The sequence below is a fragment of the Microtus oregoni genome, unplaced genomic scaffold (assembly GCF_018167655.1).
Source record: "Microtus oregoni isolate MIOR12 unplaced genomic scaffold, Mior012 000023F_ref0000262, whole genome shotgun sequence".
NCBI lineage: Eukaryota > Metazoa > Chordata > Mammalia > Rodentia > Cricetidae > Microtus > Microtus oregoni.
The window spans coordinates 17,187,329-17,211,065 of record NW_024543082.1 but is presented as its reverse complement, the minus strand read 5'-3'; the positions used below and the strand labels follow the sequence as shown (position 1 = coordinate 17,211,065).

At 42.1% G+C, this 23,737-nt stretch overlaps 1 protein-coding gene across 1 annotated transcript in view; it reads right to left on the bottom strand.

Moving 5' to 3' along the window:
• Window positions 1-10,901: 10,901 nt before the first annotated feature.
• The window catches only part of Nectin3 (nectin cell adhesion molecule 3), a 111,112-nt gene continuing 98,276 nt past the window's right edge, over window positions 10,902-23,737 (bottom strand). Inside the window, exons 8-9 of the mRNA XM_041673438.1 lie at window positions 19,152-19,214; window positions 10,902-18,346 (exon numbers count right to left, since the gene is read on the bottom strand). Coding sequence (XP_041529372.1) covers window positions 18,173-18,346; window positions 19,152-19,214 — 237 coding nt within the window. The 3' untranslated portion in view covers window positions 10,902-18,172. The remainder of the gene's footprint in view (window positions 18,347-19,151; window positions 19,215-23,737) is intronic.

Below are 23,737 nucleotides of genomic sequence, written 5' to 3'. Positions count from 1 at the left end.
TTGTTGACTGTGCCCTTTGCTTTACAGAAGTTTCTCAGTTGGAGATCAAGGGATACAAATCAGAAAAGAAGTCAAACTCTCACTATTCTCTGATGATATGACAGTATACATAAGTGATCCCCAAAATTCTACAAGAGAACTCTTACAACACATAAACAGCTTTAGTAATGTAGCAGGATACAAGATATACTAAAAAAAAATCAGTAGCCCCTCTCTTTATAGATGATGATAAATGGGCTGAGAAAGAAATCAGAGAAACATCACACTTCACAATAGCCCCAAATAATATAAAATATCTTGGGGGTAACTCTAACCAAACAAGTGAAAGACCTGTATGACAAGAACTTTAAAACTCTGAAGAAAGAAACTGAAGAGGACACCAGAAAATGGAAAGATCTTCATGCTCTTGGGCAGGTTGAATTAGCAAAGTAAAAATAGCAACCTTTCTTCTCTTAGTGTTCATGCATTGGTATTATTCTAGCATATTAATACAATTATTTTAAATGTTCATTCTCTTTTTCCCTCCAACTGTGCCCATGAGTGGGAACAATTATTTGCTCTGTTTATTTGCATGTTCTCGAGAATCTGGAACAGAGCTTTGAAGAGAGTTCACTGCATTCCTTCAATGACTGCATGGGTGAGTGACTATCACACAAACATAGGAAGATGTGATAAAGATGACAGTGGAGAGAAGCTGGAAGGATGGAGAAAAGGGCAAAACCACAGAGAGACTGCTATTTACACTGGGGCCTTTGGATGATTAGCTGGATGAACGGAAGAAAGTCAAAGTCTCTCAGCAAACCCCTGCAGTCATTTAACATGTCTTAAACACCAGCTGATGAGGTCATGGTTTTATGAAGAAGAATCATCTTGGAACTAAGTAAACATAAATCAGACTCATTAAATAGCCCTCTGCATGAATAAACCTCAACATCCTTTTCCTATTTATTTCCAATGAGGTTGAGAAATGCACATTTTTCTCCTTCTATTTTTAATTATGTTTGATAATCACTGCAAGAGGGTTGTTTTAATTTAGCCAGAATTCTAACATCGGTATGTTACAGTCCTTCAAGAGCTCAGTTTTAAAGTGACATTTTGAAATTTATATGAGAAATACTGCAAACCATTGCTTTAAAGGAGAAATCCCAAGGAACTCATACAAAGCCATGTGAAGGAACACAATACAAGGCAAATGATGTGAAGGAAAAGCAAATGAGTGTGAGAAGAAAAGTCCTGTGGAGAAAGGAAAACAGTAATAGGGTGGGTTATTTTTCCTAAAGTAATGCTATAAATAACATGCTTGGAACAAGAAATGAGATCAGATTAATGAATGAAAAAGCAAACAGGATGGGTGTGGAGGAGGGTGTGCCTGCTCATGACCTCAGATGGATAACAAGGTGCAGGAAGACAGCTTTGAAGAAAATGCTTACCCTGCCATCAGCATCCATCTGGCGATAAGGGGTTCAGATGGCCTGAAGACACAAAAAGAAACAGTGTCCCTAGAGTTCCTGAGTGGGGAACGAAGGAAGTGCATGCTTTCAGACAAGCGACAGGTAGAACACACTTAGATATCAGCCCAGAGACGACATTAGAGCATCACTGTTGTCTTCCCATCTAAAGTCTTGCTGGGTTTCTTCCAGGTGAGCTAGATACCCACAGCTCTTCTTGAGTTGTCCTCTTCTGCTTACCTCTTTAATTTTAGAGTTATGACAAAGGCGCAAAGTCTCACAAAGAACCAAGTGGGTATCATGTTCCTCAGACACCTGCCAAACCAGGCCCTGTGTTCCCACATGTTCACCACAGAGCTGCTTTGGGGATGGAAATATAAGGAACTTGGTAACTGCTCTATTACCTTCATGGTCTTTCTGTCTGTCTGTCTGTCTGTCTTACTCTCTCTCTTTCCCTCCCTCCCTCTCCCCCCTCTCTCTTTCTCTCTCTTTCCATATCTGTCTTATTACTTTTAAAAACTTTCATTCTGGGATATCTTCTTTAGCTTTGACAGAAGTCACTCCTATTCAAACTATTTTAGAACAACAGATTTAAATTCCAGGAAAAACTCCAGAAAGAAACAGAGCAAATTTCCCTTGAGATGAAGAAATACATATATGAGGTCTCTATCATTGAATGACAAAAATATATAGAGAAAACATAAATATAATGTTGTCATGTACAGAATGTTTTTAGCTTGTAAAGCAGTTGATAATCGCAAGAATGCAAGCAACTCCAGATTCCTCCAGTTCCTATCTGGTTGTGGAAGATGAGAAAATACACCCCCATTCCCCTTTCAGGACAGGACCAACTTCCAGGTCCCATCCTCCCTGGCTGACCCATTGCAGAGAGTCACCTCTCCCAAGGATATGCCCTTCTCAGGGGTAGTATGCATCCAAAGACTGAGGGAAGCAGAGGTTAGAAAGTCCAGCCGTGTCACTCCAATATTGGGATATCTGAATGGACCAGACATTTTGTGTTTTTTTTTAATTCCCTTTTGCCACAGATATTCCACCCTGATAGACACCATTCTAAATTCTACTCCACATGCTTTCTATAGAACCTATCTTGAAAGTTTGTTTAGGAATGACCCTAGAAAGCACCCAACTCATAAAAGATGGAACATTGAAAGTTGGGCATGGTAGCTCATGCCTGTGATTCTTGGCATTTGGGAGGCTGTGTAAGAGAACTGTTAGAAATTTAGGGACAGCTTGAGCTATATAGGGAAATTGCAGGACAACCTGTATTACAGTAAAACCTATCTAAATCCCCCAGCACCAAAGAGGGACCAGGTACCTACTGGCACAAAGTGACGGTCTAATGATTGACATGGACTGTTGCAGCCATAGAAGGGAAGCAACCTGGTTAAGGTCAGGAACCCTGACAGAGACATCTGGAAAGACATATCTGAAAAACCCAAATCTCAAATCTCTTTAATCCCAGAGTGTCTTGATAAACGTGTGTGGGCCTGTGTATGCATGTTCATGCGTGCACACACACACACACACACACACACACACACGCACACATGTATTCTAAAGACAAAATATATATCAAAATTTACTCCACATGAATTTGTACTGTCCGATATTTTCTAAACAGGAAAGAATATAATACATGCTCAAATCAATAGTCAAATGTACTATCCAGACCTGTAACCTAATTACCCAGATCTAAAAGAGGTACCATCTTTAACAGTGACTGGAGTTGAGCCCATTACGTGGTTGAGTGTAAATCCTATTAGTTCTGGAAAATGTATGAAAGTCAATGAAGTCTTTCTCATGCCAGGTCATCATACAACTCCATGTGACAAGCCAAACCTGGTACTTCTGTTTTTCCTGGTGTTAGCCAGTATGTATTAGCCGGACTCACAAGTTCTTTGGCAAAGAATTCTGCTACAATCCTACCAAGATCAATATGTCTCTACTGATTATTCTTCAATCCTACCTATCAATCTAGAAGTCAGAATAAATGAGGGAAGTTATTAGTTATGTCTTTAGAGAGAGATTTCAAGTTTTCAGACAAGAAGGAACTATGGGCTCTAATTAGGGAGAGGCGGGTCCCTGCTGCAGGCTCCTGGGTATTGCACAGTGGACAGTGGACTTGGTTTGTTACCAGGGTTTTAGTCCTGAAATATTAACATTCCAGGAAGCCCCATAGATGAATTCTATATGTATGTATGTGTGTATGTGTTTTTGAACATGTAGACCTAAAACATTTGGAACATGAACAGAGAATCGCATTTATCTAATATATCTTATGGAGCTGTCCAAGCAAGAAATGATTGGAAGTCTATAGGCCTTGTCCAGTTGTAGTAATAGGAGCGGCAGGCTGCGTCCCCAGCACCTGGCCGCCCCCACGGCTAGCTTTACCCGAAATAATTACATGGAAACTGTATTCTTTTAAACACCCCTTGGCCCATAGTAAGCTCAGACTCGACAGCTCTCCTCTCGGGAGCAGACGCCTCTGAGAGACGCCATGCCCCGCTCCTGGGCAGACACATGCGATGAAGCTCCGACCCAGGATGGACTTAGGCTAGAATCTTCCCAGTAAGACTGGTGCTCATAGATTATTAGATATGGGTTGATCGGGATATCAGAATTAGCCAGTAAGGGCTAGAGCTAAAGGGCCAAGCAGTGTTTAAATGAATACAATTTGTGTGTTATTATTTCGGGACATAAGCTAGCCAGGCGACTGGGGTGCTGGGGATGCAGCCCCGCTGCTCTTATTACTACAGTCCAGTAATATGAATTCCAGAGATAAATTCTCCAATAATTCAAAGAAGTGAAATTCCAAGCTCAGCCTGGTGTAGTAGCACACACCTTTAATCTCAGCACCCAGGAGGCAGAAGCGGAATCTTTGTGAGTTCAAGGCCAGCCTGAGCTGCGTAGTCACTCTAGGACAGCCAGATCTACATAGAAAAATCCTGGCTTCCAAAAAAAAAAAAAAAAAAAAAGAAGGAAGAAAGAAAAAGAAATTCCAAGTTTATTTTAAATGTCAGTAAATTGTTTAAAACTCTAGTTGTTGAAAGTAGCTATATATCAGTTTTTTATTTATCTTCACCTTTTACCATGGAGAAATGAAATAAAAGGCCTGGGTCTTCTCTTCATGTTCTCCAGATAGAGTTTCCACTCCTGGAGATGCTGCTGTGGTGCATATTTGTGCTCACAAGAAAGTTTTCATCTTTAAGTGAGACTCCTGGGAGGAAAATGATCTATATAACACACCCAGGCTAACCCCATGGTAGGAAAAATGCTTTGTGAACCTCACAGTAGGTTTAGTGTGGAAATCATAGCATAGGCACTGAAGGCCAGGACAAGGGTAAGACTTTTCCATTTATAACTACGACTTTAAAAAAGCTATTCCTAACATGCTACTTTGCTGGGTTCTCTGGCAGAAAGAGCAGGCATAGAGCCCGACCCACCAGACTCTCCCTGGGGCTGAGTGGGATGGTGGGTGTCAAACAACCCAGCCCTCCCCTCTGGTCACTGGGGAGAAACACACCCACTGAGTTGGGAGTCTATCGAAACAGGATCTCATTTAGTGGTATCAGGCAGAAACCCATACAGGGTTATAGTGTGGGTGGAGAAGCTTGGGATGGGCTGAGGTGGAGTAGGAATAAGAGACAATAATATTCTACCACCCTAGCAGTGGTTGGGTAGAGGCGGGTCTATGTCCTCCAGCCAGAGGCAGGTCTTCAAGCTTGAGCCAGGCTTAGGAAGTTACACTAGGCCTCACCAAACTCAAGATAGGCTCAGGAAGTTACACTGTGCCTCATGCCCAGGCCTCATGGTGCCCAACACTACTTGGCTCTGCAGAGATGGCATAACTCATCTGGGGACACCTGGCATAACAGCCAGGCATTCTCATTGCATGCTCAGTCCTCTCAGAACTCACCAGTGATGGCCAACAGGAGGCCATTTTCATGAGATAAGACATTGTGATCAAGTAGGAGCAGGACTTGAAGGCACACAGTCCATACTGCGCACAGCCCACACTTTTGTGCCGCTGCTACACTTGTGCCTTTCTCTCAGATCAACACTGTGGTCAGCTGGTTACAACAGGAACTTAGTTTAGGGAGGTTCTATGAGCTGCACACCTGTCCCTCCATACCTCACACTGAAATTCAATGGGCAATGTAGTAGTACGAAGAGGTGGGGCTGGACACGGTGAGTAGGTAGACTGTCTTACATAAAATTCCAGTCTGACCCCTTCTAGCTCTCTCAAGCCATTGGTTTCGTCTATGAGATGGTGTAATTGGCAGATGTTTGTCCTTTAGTCCTTGACTTTAGACTTCAGAATGTCTAACGAATAAATGACGGCTCTTTTTAACTTGCTCAGTCTCGGGTGTGTTACAACAGCATAAAATAGAGTCCAGCTTCAGGAGCTATGCATGGTTAAATGCATAAATAGTGGTGCAACTGTACTTGTGCAAGAGAGGGGTAGGACTCATCGGAAGTAGTGAAAGGCTGAAAGGGAAAAGGAATGGAACATTTAGGACAAGGGAGCCTCTCATGGGTATACGTGAATGAGTCCAAAGGATGAGGATGTATTATCATGTAACATCCACTAGCAAGAACCCATCTAATTGAAGAAGCAGAATGCAATCACTTGGGTGGGGTGATGGAGCAGGCTGAAGCACACCTGGTGGTCATTAACCAATTAGCCTTGAATAGGCACATGAAAGGATGGTCACAGCGGACAGGTGTCATGAATGTGGCTAGCAGTATGGACTCCTGCTTTCAGCACGACTTCCAAAGTATTGCTGCCAGTCAATAGCCAACCTGCCAGCAGCAAAGAGCAAGTCTGCGTCACCAGCATGGCTTAAGAGATCAACTAGCTTTTTGGAGACACACAAAGCATCTTGGTACTGTCTATCTTAAATAGATACTTCCTGTGTAACGATTTAATTTTCCCTTTCGTAAGCCTTCAGCAAACACAACCTGAGTGCTGAGAGAGCATGTGGCCCTCTGGCATGGCCCCACGTGTGTCAGAATGTTGAGTCACACATAGGGGTTCTTTGATAGTGAAGAAAATGAAAGTAGGTCCAAAAGTATGAGATTCACTGGATATTTAACATAAGATGACATTTAGAAACTGTCTGAAAGCCAGCTGAAGAAATGTGGTCTCACCAAAACCATGAAGAAGCTGCCCTCAAGTAGATTCCCAAAATGAATGTCATTGTTAAGCACGTAAGGCAGGCATGAAGCACCATAGGCCTCCTCCACCAAGGGAAGGCTTGCAAAGCCGGCCGCCAGCCTTGCGAGTGCTTCCACAGTTGTAGACAACGGCTTTGCCTCCCAGAGTGACCCATATTCAACAGCTGATGGAGACAGAGACATATTGGACTATTTGGCCCAATTGTGATAAGCTATGCATGTTGCAGCTGCAGCAGTGACACATGCATTAGATTGGTTGCCTGATACTACTTCCTGTCTTAAGATGCACAGTTACAGATGCCTAATATTTACCCTACACCCCAGATCCTTTTATGTTGTTTGCAGTCTGCAAACACAGCATGCATATTCTGAGAATATATAGAGAAGGTCTCCTGGAGCTGGCTTAGGAACCCCGCCTTTTCCTCCTCATATACTCCACTGCATACCACGTGCACTGGTGAGCAGCAGCCCAGCTGTTTCATTCCTGGCCTTTGATGAATGATATCTTGCTATCCTGTTCTGTAAGTAATCCTTTCTACACAGCAAAGCAGCACTGCCTTGCTCTCCTGATGACATCACACTGCCTTTTTAGAAATGGGCAACTAAAGAGATAGAGATTTTCTTCTTCTTCTTCTTCTTCTTCTTCTTCTTCTTCTTCTTCTTCTTGTTCTTCTTCTTCCTCTTTTCATTTTTTGAGACAGGGTTTATCATCATCATCATCACTTTTTTTCCTTCCAGACAGGGTTTCTCTGTAGTTTTGGAGCCTGTCCTGGAACTCACTCTGTAGACCAGGCTGGCCTTGAACTCAGATATTTGCCTGCCTTTGCCTCCTGAGTGCTGGGATTAGAGATGTGCACCACCACTGCCTAGCAAGAGTGGGGTGTTCTTTGTATTCACAGCAGAGAAGGGTACAGTGGCACCATTTCTCACATCTAACTGCAGCACACAGGAGATGCTGAAATGTGCGAAAGATGGGCTGACGCATGAGGCCATTTTCCTTCAGTCCCCATCTTCGCACTCCCATCTCAAGCCCGGATGTTTGGAGTAGGGCAAAGGGTGCAGACTCTGGGTGTTGAACCCACTATAGTGGGGCCTGGTCTGAGAGGCTCCTATGGGGATAAGCATGCTGATTTTGGAACAAAGGGCCATTCCTGGAAAATCCTGGAAGCCTGTTGGATCACAGCAGGGGACATCTGTGTCAGGACATTTTTTTGCATGTTAGTAAAGGCTCTGCTTTTCCTTTAGCCAGGAAAGAAGTCACAGAGCTGCTTCACAATTAGTCACAGCACGCTCAAGTCTCAGTCTCTATATGCCCGTGTGGGAAGTCTCCAATTGGTGATCTGGCAATGGGGAGCTGTCAATATCCATATGCCTTTCTGCAATTAAGAAGACCATCCGTGCCAACCTATACAAGGTAGGGAGGGCGCACAGCAGCATTGCTGCTTAGCAAAGCTGCTGCTTTCTTTGCTCTGCTTGGCACAGACAGATGCATGGGCAAAGGAGGGAAACCCTCACTGAATTCTGTGCCTTACCACTAGCAGGAGGGAAAGGATTTTGAGAAGAGAGGCGCCCAGGACACCGTAGAGAAGGAAGCACGGATGTACTTAGATACACTACACAAAGCAACGCCAAGTGGGAAATGATAGACCAGAATTGCAGAATTGCAGAGGGCTATTTAAGGTTCAAGTTATGACTGCTTATTTTCTGGGTGATTCATCTAATTTCTCCAGAGCTTTTTCAAAAGATATAGAAGGGAATCCCCTGTCCCCTGACACAACCCCTTGTATTTTGGTGGAAACAGAAATCTAAACTTGAGGCTAAAATTCAGGCATTACTTGGAACCTCTAGAGTGAAGAACAGAGAGGCCCAAACATTTGATCATGCATTGCATGCATGTCTAACCACTGAGACAGGTCATTTGAATTTTGTGTTATCGTTTCCTCTGCTTTAAATATGCACAAGTGATCCATGGGTGTGGAACATGTCTGTGTCTCGATTTGCATGGCCGTCTTTCACCCACGTAACCTCCAGCTAAATGCACTTTCAGGGAACTTTTCTGGGGTGGGTGTCAGAGTGTGGTCCTCCTTGTTTTTTTTATTCTGAAGCAGATTTTTGTTTGTTCTTACATTTTGAGCATTATAAATGTTCATGTGATTTAAAAAATATATGGGACTACCTAGCTATGATTCTAAGATACAAGAACTGACTGAGAAACAGTGAAAGACTGTGATAGTCTAGTGATACAATGAAAGGGGCAATTTGTAGAAGACCTAGAATAGCTGTGTAGATATTAGTTGTATTTACTGGCTACCATGGGTCATAAAGTGGCATCAGGGATTTGTGGGAGGAGCTGGCTCCAGCTCAGAGAGTGAAGGGTGCAATCCTTCTAAGGACCAGGCTCAGCAGTATCACCTCGGGAGCTTAAAATGGGCCGCAGTAACAGTACATACACGTGGGACTCAGGCTGCAGTTATCATACATACATGAGGGAACCAGCAATTGACACAGACAAGTGTTTTGTTTTTTTTTTTCCAGATAAGCCTATTTTTTTTTCTTTTTGAGCCAATGTCTTGTGTAGCCAAGGTTGGCCTTGAACTTGATATGTAGCTGATGGTACCTTTGAAATCCTGATACTTCTGCCTCTACGGTCCAAGTGATAGGATTACAGGCGTGTACCACTGGGATTACAGCCCAGTACGTAGTGAGGTAACTTATTAACTCTCTTATATATTTTCTTTAATCTTCCACGTTGGTTAATGGCTCATGCTTTCCTCTGTGCTTTTCAGCATACAAAGGGTATGTGGGATGCTTGTTTCCATACATTCGTCCCCTAAGTCTACACTTCCAGTGAGAAGTCCAATTCTGGCAGGCATATAGTCTGTAGACTTTCTATACTGTTCATGGACTAGGAATGGAATTTCTTCCTTAAAGAGTTGTATTAAATAAGGAAACATTGAGAGACAGCAGGAAAAGCCCTGCAACAAAAATACTAGGGTTCATATGATCACCAAGACTCAAAATAATTATGATAGTGAGAATGGTACAACAGCATTGGAAAAGCCAACAATTAAACTACAGAGACCACATGACCTGTAGGTCCACTCTTAGGTATGTATCCAAGGGAAGCCAAACCATTCCACATGGAAACTGTATACACATGTTCACAACAGTAGCATTCACAATTCATAATTACTTCCCAAAGGCAAATGCTCTAAATGTCCCATGCTAAAGGGTACAATCTGTTATGGTGACCCTGCTTTAGGAATGAGAGAAGTGTAGGAAGCATCAAGATTATCTTTGGAAGCATGAGGCAAATGAAAGATAGGATCACCAAGGACCACCTATTGGATAATGCTGAACATATGTAATGCCCAGAATAAGCAGCTAACAGAGACAGGACAATGTGGTTTCCAAAAGGCCAAGTCAGGAGCTTCTTAGAAGGAAACTCTAATGTGTATAAGTTTACTCTGGAGAGCATGAACAAATTTAAAAATTTACTGTGGTAATGATGGTTCATAACCCTGTAAATATACTAAAGCCTATGGAATTTAATACTTTTTATAAGGATGAATTATAGACTCAATAAAAGGTTACTTTTAAAATGTGGTTCCTAGATTTTGAGATTTTGGAGACTAGCAAGGAAAATTCTAGAATTTACCATAGTTACTCACTTTGTTCATTTGCTTTTGATAAAGAGTACGCTAAATAATACCACTTAAGGACCACTAACAATGGTACTGATATAATTTACTAAGAAGAAAGTAATTTTAGTGATTAAAAGAATCAAGGAATGATGAACTATTTGCTAACTGGAATAAATGTCGCTTCATTTAAAAAGTAATATGGAGCCTGAATGGATGGCTTAGTGGTTAAAAGCACATAGTGCTCTTTCGGAGAACCTGAGTGTGGATCTTAGCACTCCTATCAGGGCTGCTCCCAACTGCCTAGAAGTCCAGGTCTAGGGGCATCTGATGCCTCTTAGCCCCCAGGGTACCTGCACTCACATGCACATAACCACACTACATGCATATACATATAAAATATGTGATTTTTTATAAGTAACTACAACAATACTAAATTTTCCTATTTATACTGTTTGAAGTATGCACCGCTCTTGTTATTACTTTGAAATTCTTCTAGGAAGGCCTCAAGCATAGAAATGTTTCAGATTGTTTGCAGTTTGTACATTCCATGGTCATGTTAGTGACTTCATATACATTTTGGTAATTTATTTATTGATAAATGAAAAAAATCTTAAATGATAAAAAAGACTTTATTTATATCTAAAAAGTCATATAATCCAAAACTACAAAAATAAAAGACAATTTCTGGAAACTTAAGGACTGTCTATAAACCACCACAGTAACACTTACTATGTAAAATATAATATCAAAGTCTAAGCAGATATTTATGCTTCTTTCTATATAGTCTACAACATCTGAGCTAGAATTTTCTTCTTGGAATACACTGTTGACTTTCAGTTCTAATGCTTAAATTTACAACTTGGGTCTTTTCTCACAAGCAGGAACACATAGCATAAAACCCTTTCTACACAACGAAATAAAAATAATTAAAAAAGCAAGCAATGGATTTCTACTATAAGAAGACAGAAAGGTATGTTTCTTTCACAAACACTGGGGGTAAAGGGATTCCAAATCCAGCTAGATCACACCTACTTGAGGGCTGTCTAGATTGCCCATTTGAAGAACAAGGTGTAAAATGCTTCCACCATTTATTAACCAGGAATCAATATCCAGATATGGGGAAGCAATACCTCAGTTTACATATGAGGAAGAAGGCTTGCTGTGAGGCCTAGACTGAGCCAAAGCGAGGCCTCACTGGCTTCCTGTAGGAAAAGCTAGAGATTTCTCTGCAGAAGACATCATTATTTTTTAATAGCAGTATAAGCGTTGGGGTTTCCACTGAGAGACTTAGTTTTAGGTCAGAGTGAGAAGTTCAGAGCACAGACAAGGTGGAGATTTCAGGGTGAGGGGGTTAACAGAGGGAAGGTTAAAACCAGGATAAGGCCTCTTTTCAGACAGAGATCACTTTGCAGAGGTAAAAATAGCAAAACAAGAATAGAAAAATATAATAGCTAGAGAGATTCTCATTTCTAAGCCCAGACGCTTTTGTAAAATCACTTTGAAAGAAGGTGCTCTCTTGAAGATAGTCCTTAGCCGTCTTATTCCCCGAGACCAGGGTCCAACCCCTGTGAGGTAGAGAGCACTGACTTGAAGGGACAAAGCTAAGAAGTAGGGATGTTGAGAGCGGAGGACCACGTGGAGGTGGTTTATTGCATAGCACTGGGTTAGAGATGGAAACAGTGAAAAAGGGGGCAACAGGAACTTTTACTGATGGACAAGTGGAATAGTCCAGGGATCTAGGAGCAACATCAGCTACTTATACTTTTACAGACAATTAGGGATTTCACGTATAAAGATGATGGACACTGGTCTGGATACTGAAGCACTCAGGTCAAGGGCATCATGCAGTTGTATTGCAGGAGAGTGTGTGAGAGCCCGGGGTACTGAGCCGTGGTGTGGGCTGGCATAAACTAGTGCGTGCACAACAGACTTGCTGCATGTAGTTAAAATATAGAGAACCCTGGGCTACGCATACCATTTCAGAGAGGAGTTTAGTTTGATCAATACACTAGGGCGGATTTAAAAATCCTGCCTGTTCCTGGAAAGGTTATTGAAAACCAAAACAATGGTGTCCAGTCACTTGGAAAACTGTGTGCAACTCTGGGCTTCACAGATCTACTGTGTGTCATTAAGGGAAATTAACCTTGGAGGAAGACAAATAGCCCATCTCCTCATGGCTGTCAGACACATCTGTGGTAGGACAGGGCTCAGTTCTAAGTCACTGTAGCAAATCCAATGTTCTGGGTTTCCAGGGAGGATTTCCCTCTGGCTCGCCTCTAATCACCTTCCACAGCCAAATTCCATGTCGTGGAGATAAACCCAACCCAGGGTAGGTCACAAAACCGGCCATTGTGTTGAGCCGAGGAGATCTGATCCTAGAAACATTCTTGCAAAAGCCATAAAGGGGCAACTGGGTGGCCTTCCACCTTTAAAGTGGCAGAAGACTGAGCTAGCTCAGAAAGTCCTTTGGTGACTCGGAATTGGTTAGAACATTAAGACCAAGAGCAGCTCTTTTCCCATCCGAGTGACCTGCCTCCTATGAAACATTTTCTTGTGACAACTGTGCCAAATCCACTGTAATTGGAACGAGAGGACAGAAGCCTATCAATTTGCAGATAATTTGCTTTTTTCCATAAATCTTGATGGTGCTGACAGTCCATCCTAAAATACAGTTGTTACTATGGATAGATGTCAGCACAACTCTCCAGCCGGTTCTTGACTTCAGTCAGTAAATAGTCCTATCCCATCCCAGGGTGAGGGCATGACAACCTAAGAAATTTTACCTAATTCTGTTACACCAGACTTTAAATTTTTGAAGTTACTTGGAAGTATGCTGATTAGTTTTAGCTCTAGGGGTGGCTGGCTAATATCTGATACACCCTAACCAGGAGCACACGTCTTCCATGTGCTACCAGCAGCTCTGGTCCCTTCTAAGGCTGTTGCTACATGCTTTATTTTCAGTCTAACTTCAGACACTTGGCTAATCAAGCAAGTGAATATGTCTGTGGCCAACTTGGTGGTGATAATGAAAAGTGGATTGGCACACATTGTGTAGGGCTAGCCCTCCCATAGATAAGTCCGACAGACTGTGGAGAAGTCAAACACAACATGGTCTGGCTGACACAATTAGGAAGAATATTGCTGGATTTACTTCTGAGAGCTTTCAGATAGACACGAGATGGTGTTACATTGCCTGGAAGGGCAGACTACGGACTTTCTCAGCTTTATAGGAGACTGGGAAACTGTTCTAGAGCCTCCTGGCTTATTAACACACATGACATAGTAGATTAAATACTGATTTCAGTGTGAACCATTACCCGATGAGGTTGGGGAGGAGGCATGTAGCCTTTACACATCTGTCTACCAAAGGCTACCAACATAGCCTAACAGCTGGCAAAGGCCAGATTATAATATTCTTGAATGGAAGAAATCCAGGAATTCATCAGCTATAAGAGGGTTACTGTTGTTGCACTCTGTATTTGGCTAGGTTTGCAAACATTAGGTTTTGTTTTAACAAGGATAAAAGTCCTGGGTTCTTTTTAGAGTCTTCAGATGACCCAAGGAAGGAAAGGCCTTGCTGTTGAAGCACCAGAACAAGAAAAACACAAAGCTGAGAGGCACAGGTCGTGACCCTGGCATCGTGATCTTTCACCTTTTTATGCTTCTCTGGCTTCCTTCCAGCTGTCCCCAGTATGAGTGTTAGAATCTAGGGAGTTGGATCTTGACTGGACAAAGACAAATAACAAGAAGCATGTTAAATTAAGTCCAGGAAAGAATGATAGACATTTGTGCCCAGTAAAGCCGAACCAACTGGTATGGTCTGTGCTATTTGACTTGACTTCGCCTTCGTAGCTTAACCTAATGTAAGTTAACCTAGTGGACAGAAGGGGAAAAAGTGAGCACATGTACTTACTTTTATTTTAACATTTCTTATAGTTTTATTCCATGTAGGCGCTTGGATTTCTGCTTTAGAAAGAAAACCAAGACAACTATACTGTCCAACAATCAAAGTGGGCATTAAAAAAGTAACAGCTGAATGATGATCTGCATAGCCTACAATGGTGTGATGGGAGAGGATACACCTTTCTGTTCCCATGTCAGCTCCTGAAAGAGGACACACCAGGGTGTGACCCTAGTAGGTGAGATGACTCATGTACAATGATGACCCTAGAACCCGGTCCATACAATACACTCAGTAAAGCTCCTCATTCATAGTTACTTGAAAAAAAGAATCAATCGTGGATTTGAAAGTATGCATTTTCAATCCTATCTAAAGCTGGACGGGTAAGCCTTTATTTATTACTATCATTGCATGTGCATAAGGTGTGTGAGCTCAAGTGGTGGTGAGGGGACCAAGTTGTGGCCCTTACCGTTCCTTCTACTTTTTGCGAACTTCAAGGATTAAACTTAGGTCTCTAGGCTTGCATGGCCCAGATAGAAAACATTTATGGGATAAACGTTTATTATAATAAATGGAATGTCTGAACCTGCCATTGGTTATATTTAAATTAGATCAAATTGAAATTTTCACATGCTGAATGGTTCTCCTACAGAATTCCAGTACTCTAAATACTGGCAAAGGCACTGGAGGTTGAAGTTCAATATGCAACAGTGGAGTCATAGGAAGTTCTGTTTGAGAGAACCCACCATTCCTTAGTGTAATTCTTACCACAGTTCTGAGAGGTTGACGGGGAAGGTCTCTATGTTATGGATGGGGACAGCTGATACGCTACATAGTTTGTTTTCCTTAGTTTTTAAAGTTATGGGTAAAGCTGGGTATTGACCTGTCCTGTTGACTCTGAAAACAACAGGGGATCCTCTAATTTCAAGGCAAGCTGTATATTATAGTAAGAATACCACCAGTGAATGCAAGAAAAGAAGAGCAACAAACAAACTTTTTGAAATTTAGACTTCTACAAAAGACAACTTGGGGAGAAGGACTTGGTCTTCTTTCTCTGAGCAAATAGGACTTATAAAATAATAATGTTGAGAACTTGGTCACTTACTGGGGATTTCTTTTGTCTTCTGTGTGTGTATGGGTGTGTGGGTGCACACATATTCACCTGTTATACAGATGGTTAGCATGGATAAGAGTTTCATATACTCCAAAGAGCATAGAAATGTCTTCAAATATAAAGCATACAAAATGTCAGGCTGAAACGAACTCTCATAGAAGACATAACAAATCACTGCTGTTTGCATTCTTACTTCATTAAGTCAGACTGTTCCTAGCTAGTACACATGCTTCACTGTAGTGAGATGCAAAAAATCTGGGTCTGCTACTGCAGCCACAATGCTGGCAGGTAAAATAGGCAATGGAGGCTGGGAGGAGAGTGAGCATGTACCCGTCTCCTTGGAATGCAGAGTGGCGGCAGTACATGGGAAATGCCATACCAATTTACTCCTGTTTCAGTGAACTTTGACAGAACAGTTATGGGCAGAGCATGAGCAGCTGTGAACATGTCCCTCAACCTCACTTACTGACCTTTAGAGTCTAACTTCCAAATTTAAATGGTACCATCAAGTCTTCTAGGCTCCAAATTCAGAAGTTCAAAAATTAGCAGACTAATTTTGGGTGGCAATATTTGGTTGTTGAGGGGACTGGTTAATCAACCCCCTTTAAAGCTGTTCTGTATTTGGTTAACTTTTTAATAGCAGACAGGAGATACCAGAATAAGCTATTATGAAGCTTATGTGACTGTCTGGGGTCAACAACTATCAAACATAGCAGTATGTCTAAGAAATTTCCTAGCTGACAGAAAGGCGCAGATGATAGTGAACTAGCTGACTGCATGAGAATACCCACACCCTAAAATAGCCTTTTCATAACAATACTAAGATTCGTTGAAAGGGAGACGGTGGACAAGAGGCTTCCAGATCCTTTTCTCGGTCACAAACGATGCCATCCCCTTCCCTCCCTCTGTGTCCACAACTAGCTTTTGTGAAGTGGACTCTATGACCTGCTTCCCAGCAGGAATCTAGCAACTCTCTCCTGTGTTAAGATATTTAAAGCCTTCTAAAGCAGGGGTGCTCCGCAATCTGGCCCCTAATATTGAGGTCTAATGAAATGTTCACTACCCAAGAAAACTATACCGTCTATCTACTGGAAACCAACCCCAAGGAATCTTGTAACTGGAGGTACACTGACTTAGTTAGTGAGTTAGTGGTGGCGTCCTGAACAATGAAGTTGGCCATGGTCCTTGCTACAAAGGCAGACAACTACACCCAGAGCAGCACAGGGATGGAGCAGAGAAGACGGGGGACTCAGGGTGCTCTGGAGCTGTCACCGCTAAAGGCACCAATCCTAAACAAAGAAGTAGGATGGAATTTGAGTATTCTTGCTCCTAGAACTGCTGATAAGGGGAAGTGGTTTGGGTGGGTATACTACTACAGCAGAACCAACTTCATGGCTTATCTGAAAGCCTGACAAACAATAAAAAGAAGCAAAGGGGAACCCAAGGCCAGTGTGGCATGAATAAAGTATCTTTGGTATTTCACTATAAATCTGGGAATGTTCTTATTTCCTCTGTGGTTTAGGCTGGAAATGTATACTGTTTGTTCTGATGTTGATACCACTCTTTCTTAATATGTAACAAGTACATAGTGCTTTATTTTTTTTTTAATTCCTGTGACATGCTCTGACCATCCAGAATACATAGTAAAGTGACATCCTCAAGATGTGCCCATGATCCTTTTGCTTTAGGTTTCCTTCTGTGACCATTGTCAGTCTCAGTGATAGACAGTTGGCAGAGGGAGATGAGAGGATTCCAGGCAGACATGAGCAGGCATAACAGCATCACGGTGTAGCTGTTCACCCTGGCAGAGAGGCTACTGTATTATCCAATTTAGAGTATCTCTTTAGGCTTGTTGACCAGGTGATGTGGGGAGGAGGAATAGAGAACATGCAGACTGAGCCAACATGTCATATAGAAGTAATATTACAAAAAAATAGTTTTCAAATTTTTCTCCTGGCTTTTAAGAGTGGGAGTTATTTTATGGTGATTTCCAGTAGGCTTGCTGGTTTGTTTGTTGAGGTAGATAAGACAGGGAAGAAAAGTAAAGAATGCAGAAGAGTAGCTAGCTAAAGCCTGCGTGGAGGGAGACTGGCTTGAAATCAGTTTAAGAAGTGAAAGCTGAGCTTGACACGTTCAGAAAAAGAAGGGCAAAGCTAACGGGACTGCAGCCCATTTTGACAGGGATTTTAGGACTCAGTTAGTGGGAAAAAGGCTGACGCAACAAGGACAAAGTGGGAGACTTTACAGACACAGCTCGTCATGAGGGGACAGAGGGCATATGGCCCTGTGAAGAAGCCCTTGGAGCCTAATGGCCAGGAAGGACACTTAACATAAAACTGGTTCACAAGCACTCGGAGGCTTGAAGGTTCTCATTGCTTTTGTTGTTTGGAGAGAGGCAAGTCCGCCTCTTTCCTTGGCTTCTGTACAAAGGTATTGTAATCGTACTGAAATGTTAGGGATATCTAAATCCCAGCTTAATAATTAGTGAACTGGATTTGGAGCTCCTTTTCCCACCTGTTTAAATTACAAACGAGCACTGCCTGAGACCCAAGCAGAGTGGCTGCCAGCAGCTGGGCCCTTTCCCTGCAGTCATCACAGGCAGCTGCCGAGATTTCAAATGAACATGCCATTGTAGGACAATGTTAGTAGTTAAACACCAAAGTTACAGAGATGCAAAGCTACAGGCAAGTTCGCAAACACAGCTGGTGGCTAAGAAACCCTTAATGAAGTTAAGAAATCCACTAGTAGTTCAGAGCCATCTTCAAAGTTCCAACACATTCAGACTGAAACTGTTTAGATGCCTCAGTTTCTCTCTCAAATCTAAGAATAAGCATTCGTTAGAACACGCGTTACAACAAGAGGAAAATCACACATAATGTTCTCGTGGGTGGATGTAGGGTCTCTCAGGGTTGTTTGAGTGATGTTTGTGAGGGCTTGGGTCTTGGTAGCACATCTGGTTGTAAAGGGGGTACATCTGCTGAGATCCATCCTCTTGTACTGTGTTCTCATCTTCATAATCAAATCTGCTATTTAGTCCATTCTAAAAAATCAAACATTGCTTACATTAGCAGAGAAACTGTTTACATTCTTCTAGCACACTGACAAAAACAAGCAAAAGTTGAACTCATTAAAGTCCATGTCCCTGATTCACTATCCCACAAGGAGCTGGATGGCAAGGCAAAGTTCAACAGCTCATCATGTTCCAGGCATTTGGTGTCCACCATATTCGAATAAGAGGGTAACTACAAAGCTCCAACTAAGGGGACTGTGAGAAATTTTAGGTTTTGAAATTTGAAATTGGTACCGATCAGGGTAGGCTAGAGAAGAGCATGGCTGTGACCTTCAGGAGCATTTCAAACAGGGTCTCAGCTTGGAAGGAATATATGAGACAGTCAGAGAATTAAATCAAACAAAACAAAAACAAACATCAAGATTCAGCATTGGGGGATTAGGGAACGGACAGAGCAAAGTGAACTGCCATTTGACCATATGCTTGATCAAAGGGAGACTTAAACTGCTGCCCCAACAGCTTCTCTCCACCTTCCTCTGACTGACCTAGAGCCGCAGCTCACACTTAGTCTCCAATGAACTCCCTTTCATGCTCTCTGGTATTTCTGAAATGGCCCCTTCTGCCTGGGCATTTCAATCATCTGCAGACGACTGAAATGCTTCTGGGATTACTTAGAAGTGTTCTTTAGATTACTTGCAAGAGTAAGAAAGTTCAAGGACTTTTTCAAGTCATGTACAGACATGTAAACAGGGAGCAATGGATAAAATTAACTCTTATGGATATCTGACCAGACTTTCAAATGTACTTGGGTGGGCACAACATGAGCTTTACTTACAGAGGACTGAAGACAACTAGCTCCCTTCTCTTTGAACTGAGTCTGCAACGGCAAGTGTTCAGCCTGGAAGACATTAAAAGATACACACTATAAAGTACCAACATATCAACCGATCAACACCTAAGAGACTCCTGTGTTAAAAGAGCTATCATGTCTTGTAAATGTCTACCAATGAAGCAAAATATTCTCAGGAGCATGAAAAAAAAAACCTCATCTACATAGTCTCTTTTTTCCTCTCCCCTGGCTCCTGGCTTCTTCAGAGAAAAATAACCAGAACATCTGACACACAACAGCTGGAGCAAACTGTATGACTTGAGAGTTTTAGGTGTGCGGGTCTTGTCTTTCCCCAGTTGAACAGTTTGGTATTTTGAATCAGGTAAGAAAGAGTGGGCTGAACTGGCAATGATAAGCCTTTATCTGTGGCCACCCATGTGGCCACTCTTTTCTCCCTGATTTCTACCTCATGGGTCATAAAGGGAGCCATCACTTTGAACATAACCTCAGCTGCAAAGGCTCGTCCTTGGCTCCCTCTGCCTGCTACATTAGGCCCCCATTCAAATGTCACAGCCGCTGTAAAGCCCTGTAATATCCACAGGTGGAGGCAGCCACCAGAGCATAGAATAGCAGGACCGTTTTCTCATCAGTCTCCTATCTGGGACTGAGAGTTCTGGAAGGAATCTTGTAAGCTTTCTCTTATCTAACCCTTATAAGTAATTCTATAAAGATGGTCCCCATGGGAATTGAAGTTGTTGGGGTCAAGGAGATCACCACACTTATGTTAAAGATACCATAAAGCCAACAACTGACTTCATGACCACAAGAGTTATCTTCGGCTTTCAGTCATGTTGGAAGCTATTCAGTGCTGACTCCTATTTGACTTAACATCCTGGTAGCTATAAAACCTGAAAAATGTATTCGTAGTTTCCCCTAACCCAGGGGCTAAGGACTGTCATCAAATAGTATCTGAAACCACATACATAGGGCACCCACCCAAACATCTGGCAAATACTTTGATTTACAACTTTCTTCTGTAACCAATAAAATCTCATGTTACTGCTTCCACATTAGAACACAGGGTTTGAACATAGAACACTATGTTCCCTCATGATCAGGCCATGATCACTCATAGTTGACTCCAGAACCAAGGATCTCTTATTCCCTTTGAAGCACAAACTGTGTTTTTCAATCAATACTATTTTACATGTGACTAAATCTGGGGTCAGTGTGGTTAGGGTGCCTCATCTCACAGACGGTTAGTAGGCTGCTACTCAAGCATAATTTTGTCAGATTCTATGTTTTTGAGACTTATGCCCCCTGCTTCGATCTCTATGCAAATACAAGAGGAGGAAGACGGAATGTCCTGTGTAGCATATCTACCATGTCTTTGCTCCTGGTGTGCTTTGGTCTGGAGGTAGTTGAAATCCCCTGCATATACGGTGGCCTGACTAAGATTATTCTTCTCTTCCATGGAGCTTTCTCGCAATAGTCAATCCTTTTACTCCTACTTTCTCCACTGTTCTCTGCATGTCTCTTATGCCTCACATCATAGTTTGCATTGTCTGATAATCTTGAACATTTGTAATCTTCAACTCCAGTAAATATTGAGGCTGTCCTGTCTACTTTTGTGGCTTGAACATTTGTCCTTCTCCAAATGCATTGTTGAAACCTAATCTGTGATGTGATGGTACCAGAGGTGGGACTTTGGAAGGAACAATGACATGGGAGTAGGGCTCACATGAATGCAGTTAGCGCTGCCTTGTAACGCACTGAAGAGGCTAAAGGGTTCTCTTCTAAACTACGAGGTCACAGTGAGTAGGAGATGAGGACTTTCTCCAGACACTAAATCTGCCTGTGCACTGATCTTGGACTTCTCAACCCCCAGAATTAAGTGAGTATCTGTTAGTCATGAGCTTCCTAATTCATGGCTTGTTTTTACAGCATCTCAAATAGATCAGACAGTGTCTGTATCCTATGATCCCTGTATATAGCCTATCTTCTGTAATAACAAGTCAATAGTTAATTACCTGATTGGAATCGAAACTCATTGGTTTTTGATCTCTGGTGTCAAGTTTATTCACAAAATTATCTGTGATAATCCACATCCCCCTAATGTCATCTGCAATATGGTGCTAGGGTGCTTTTCCCATGACCAGTTGATATTAACAATACAATATGTACTGTTTAAAACCGCAGGTGGGTCAGTTTAAAGGACTTGTGGCCAATCATGTGGAACCCTTGGAATTCAATACTCTACAGTATTCATATTTGATTTCTTTCCTGCTTCTCCTATTAGGGAAAGTCTGAATGAAGAAACACTACCACCCTGCAGGAGAGGCATATCCTAGGAACACAGTATGGCTGCATGAGTTTAAGGAGAGATGCACTACGGAAGTTGTAAACTTCCAGATGGTCACTTTAACATGACCAGAAAACACATCATCATCCCCATCTTCCCAATATGCTGGTAAGCCTCTCCTACGTGACAATAAAACACAGAGACGACTTCCTGGAAGCCAAAGATAGGATATCATGAGCAACAATGTCAAATTACTCTTGCCAGGGCAAGGGAGCTGCAGAGGACAAACTCCTTTTTGCTTCAGTATAAGTATGTCAAAGAGCCACGTGCTTTATGAATAACGTAGAATGGTTACCTTTTCCTATAGTAGGCAATAGGAACTTAGCCTTGACAACACTTGACAAAACAGACCTGAAAGTGCCTCTACTCTATCTCACGTTTGAAATGTTAATCATCAAATCACTATACCTTGGGGAACGCATAAGTCTGCAAGGCTGGATATACCAATTTAGATCTTAAGTTAATAAACTGATTTTCATAGGCCAGTTTTATGTTTATATAAAAGCTAAGTGCAAAATACACTTTCATATATCTCTCCTGTCCACTCCATATGCATGTATAAACCCCACCTCCAGGATAACTTCCAACTTCAATGAGGCTCATTTGTTACAAGTGGTGACTTTTGTACACACTCTTATTGTTAGAGTCCAAGATTTATATTTGAATTGGTTCTTGGCCGTGCACCTTATCTGGTTGTTAATAAGGGTCTACTGCTACGATGCATCATTCTATCATTACATACTTGATAGTTTCACTGTCACTCAGATAGTCATGAGCCACTATGTTGGTGCTGAGCATCACCCACAGGGCCTCTAGATTGGTAGCTCTTATTGAGCTACTTCTCCAACCCCTAATTATCTTTGTGAAAACACACTCCATTTTCTTCAAGCCTTTTCCTATCATGCTCTCTTTAGCCGCTAGCCACTGCAACCTAACTTTTCTCAGATTTTTCTGAGAATCCAGAACTGCCTCTGCTGCCATTCCATTGGTTAAGACCATACTTGTCTTCTGACAGAAGATTGGGCACTTAGATCAATGCTTTCTGCTCTCTGCCTGTGCTATCATTTTACCCTGATGCTAAAACTATGACATCTTATATCCCCATCTTGCTTTTGGGTCTTTCTCACCATTCCAGAAGTCCCCATGCCTGTGAGCATTTCCCCCCTTTCAGATCCGGGCTCTGTAGCATGCTTACTTCTTTTGCCACTCATTTTCCTCAGCTTTTCTCAGCTGTGAGAGTAGCAGCTTGAAAGAGGAGAGATATATTTTGGCTCATAGTTCAGTTCTTGGTTGGCAGGATATCTGTTGGTTTGGACTTGTGCAAGGCAGAATAGTGTATGCTTCTGTGAGTGTGTGTCAGAGCAGGGTGCTCACACCATGGTCGGGGGAAAAAAAGAGAGAGGGAGAAGTGTATATCAAAATATGCCCCAGGGACACATTTTCTCTAATCAGCCCTATCCTCTACTTCCTAGCATGTCTCAATAATGTTACCAAGCTATGATCCTACCAGAGAATTGATTAATTGGCCTACTTATCCAATGGTCCCTTACTAGCTGGGTCTACGACCTGGTGACAGAGCGTTGAACACATGAGCCTTTGTGAGGATCGTTCATCCTCATAGCATCACATCACTGACGCTTCTGTTCAGCATATCATCTATTTAAGTTTCTCCCACCATAAAAGAGAAAGGCAAGTTCAAGGTTCTTAGAATTTTCAAAGACATAACATTTCAAAAGCCTCTGCTCAATAGGATACAGTCAGTCCTTTCTCCTCAAAGACCCCCGTTCCCAAGGCTGCTAGTGAAGACACCCTTAGTGTTGCTCGCTCTTCTGTCCTCCACAACTGCCTTTCCAGTCCCAGCATTTGCTAAGTTCTCTGTCCCAGCCATGGGGAACTTTCCACTGCCACTAATAGCACACTGGATATAACTACATATTTTTTATAACTACATATTTTAATACACACTCAAATTTTTTATGAAAGGGGAGAGATTATATGAAGAAATCGTGAGTAATGAACACATGACTTAATTATATTGACTCTGCATATTGTCTCCAGTTCTGATGGTCCATAGAACAAGAGTTTCAAACACTGGATAACTGTGTTGCACAGAGGTAAAATCCCAGAGAGTAAGTCTTTTGATAGTCCTGAATTTTCTGTCAGCTTCAGGAGAGAACAACTCAAGATGATCACAGTGTCTCGCTGAACTCACAGGGAAGAGCTCCACTTT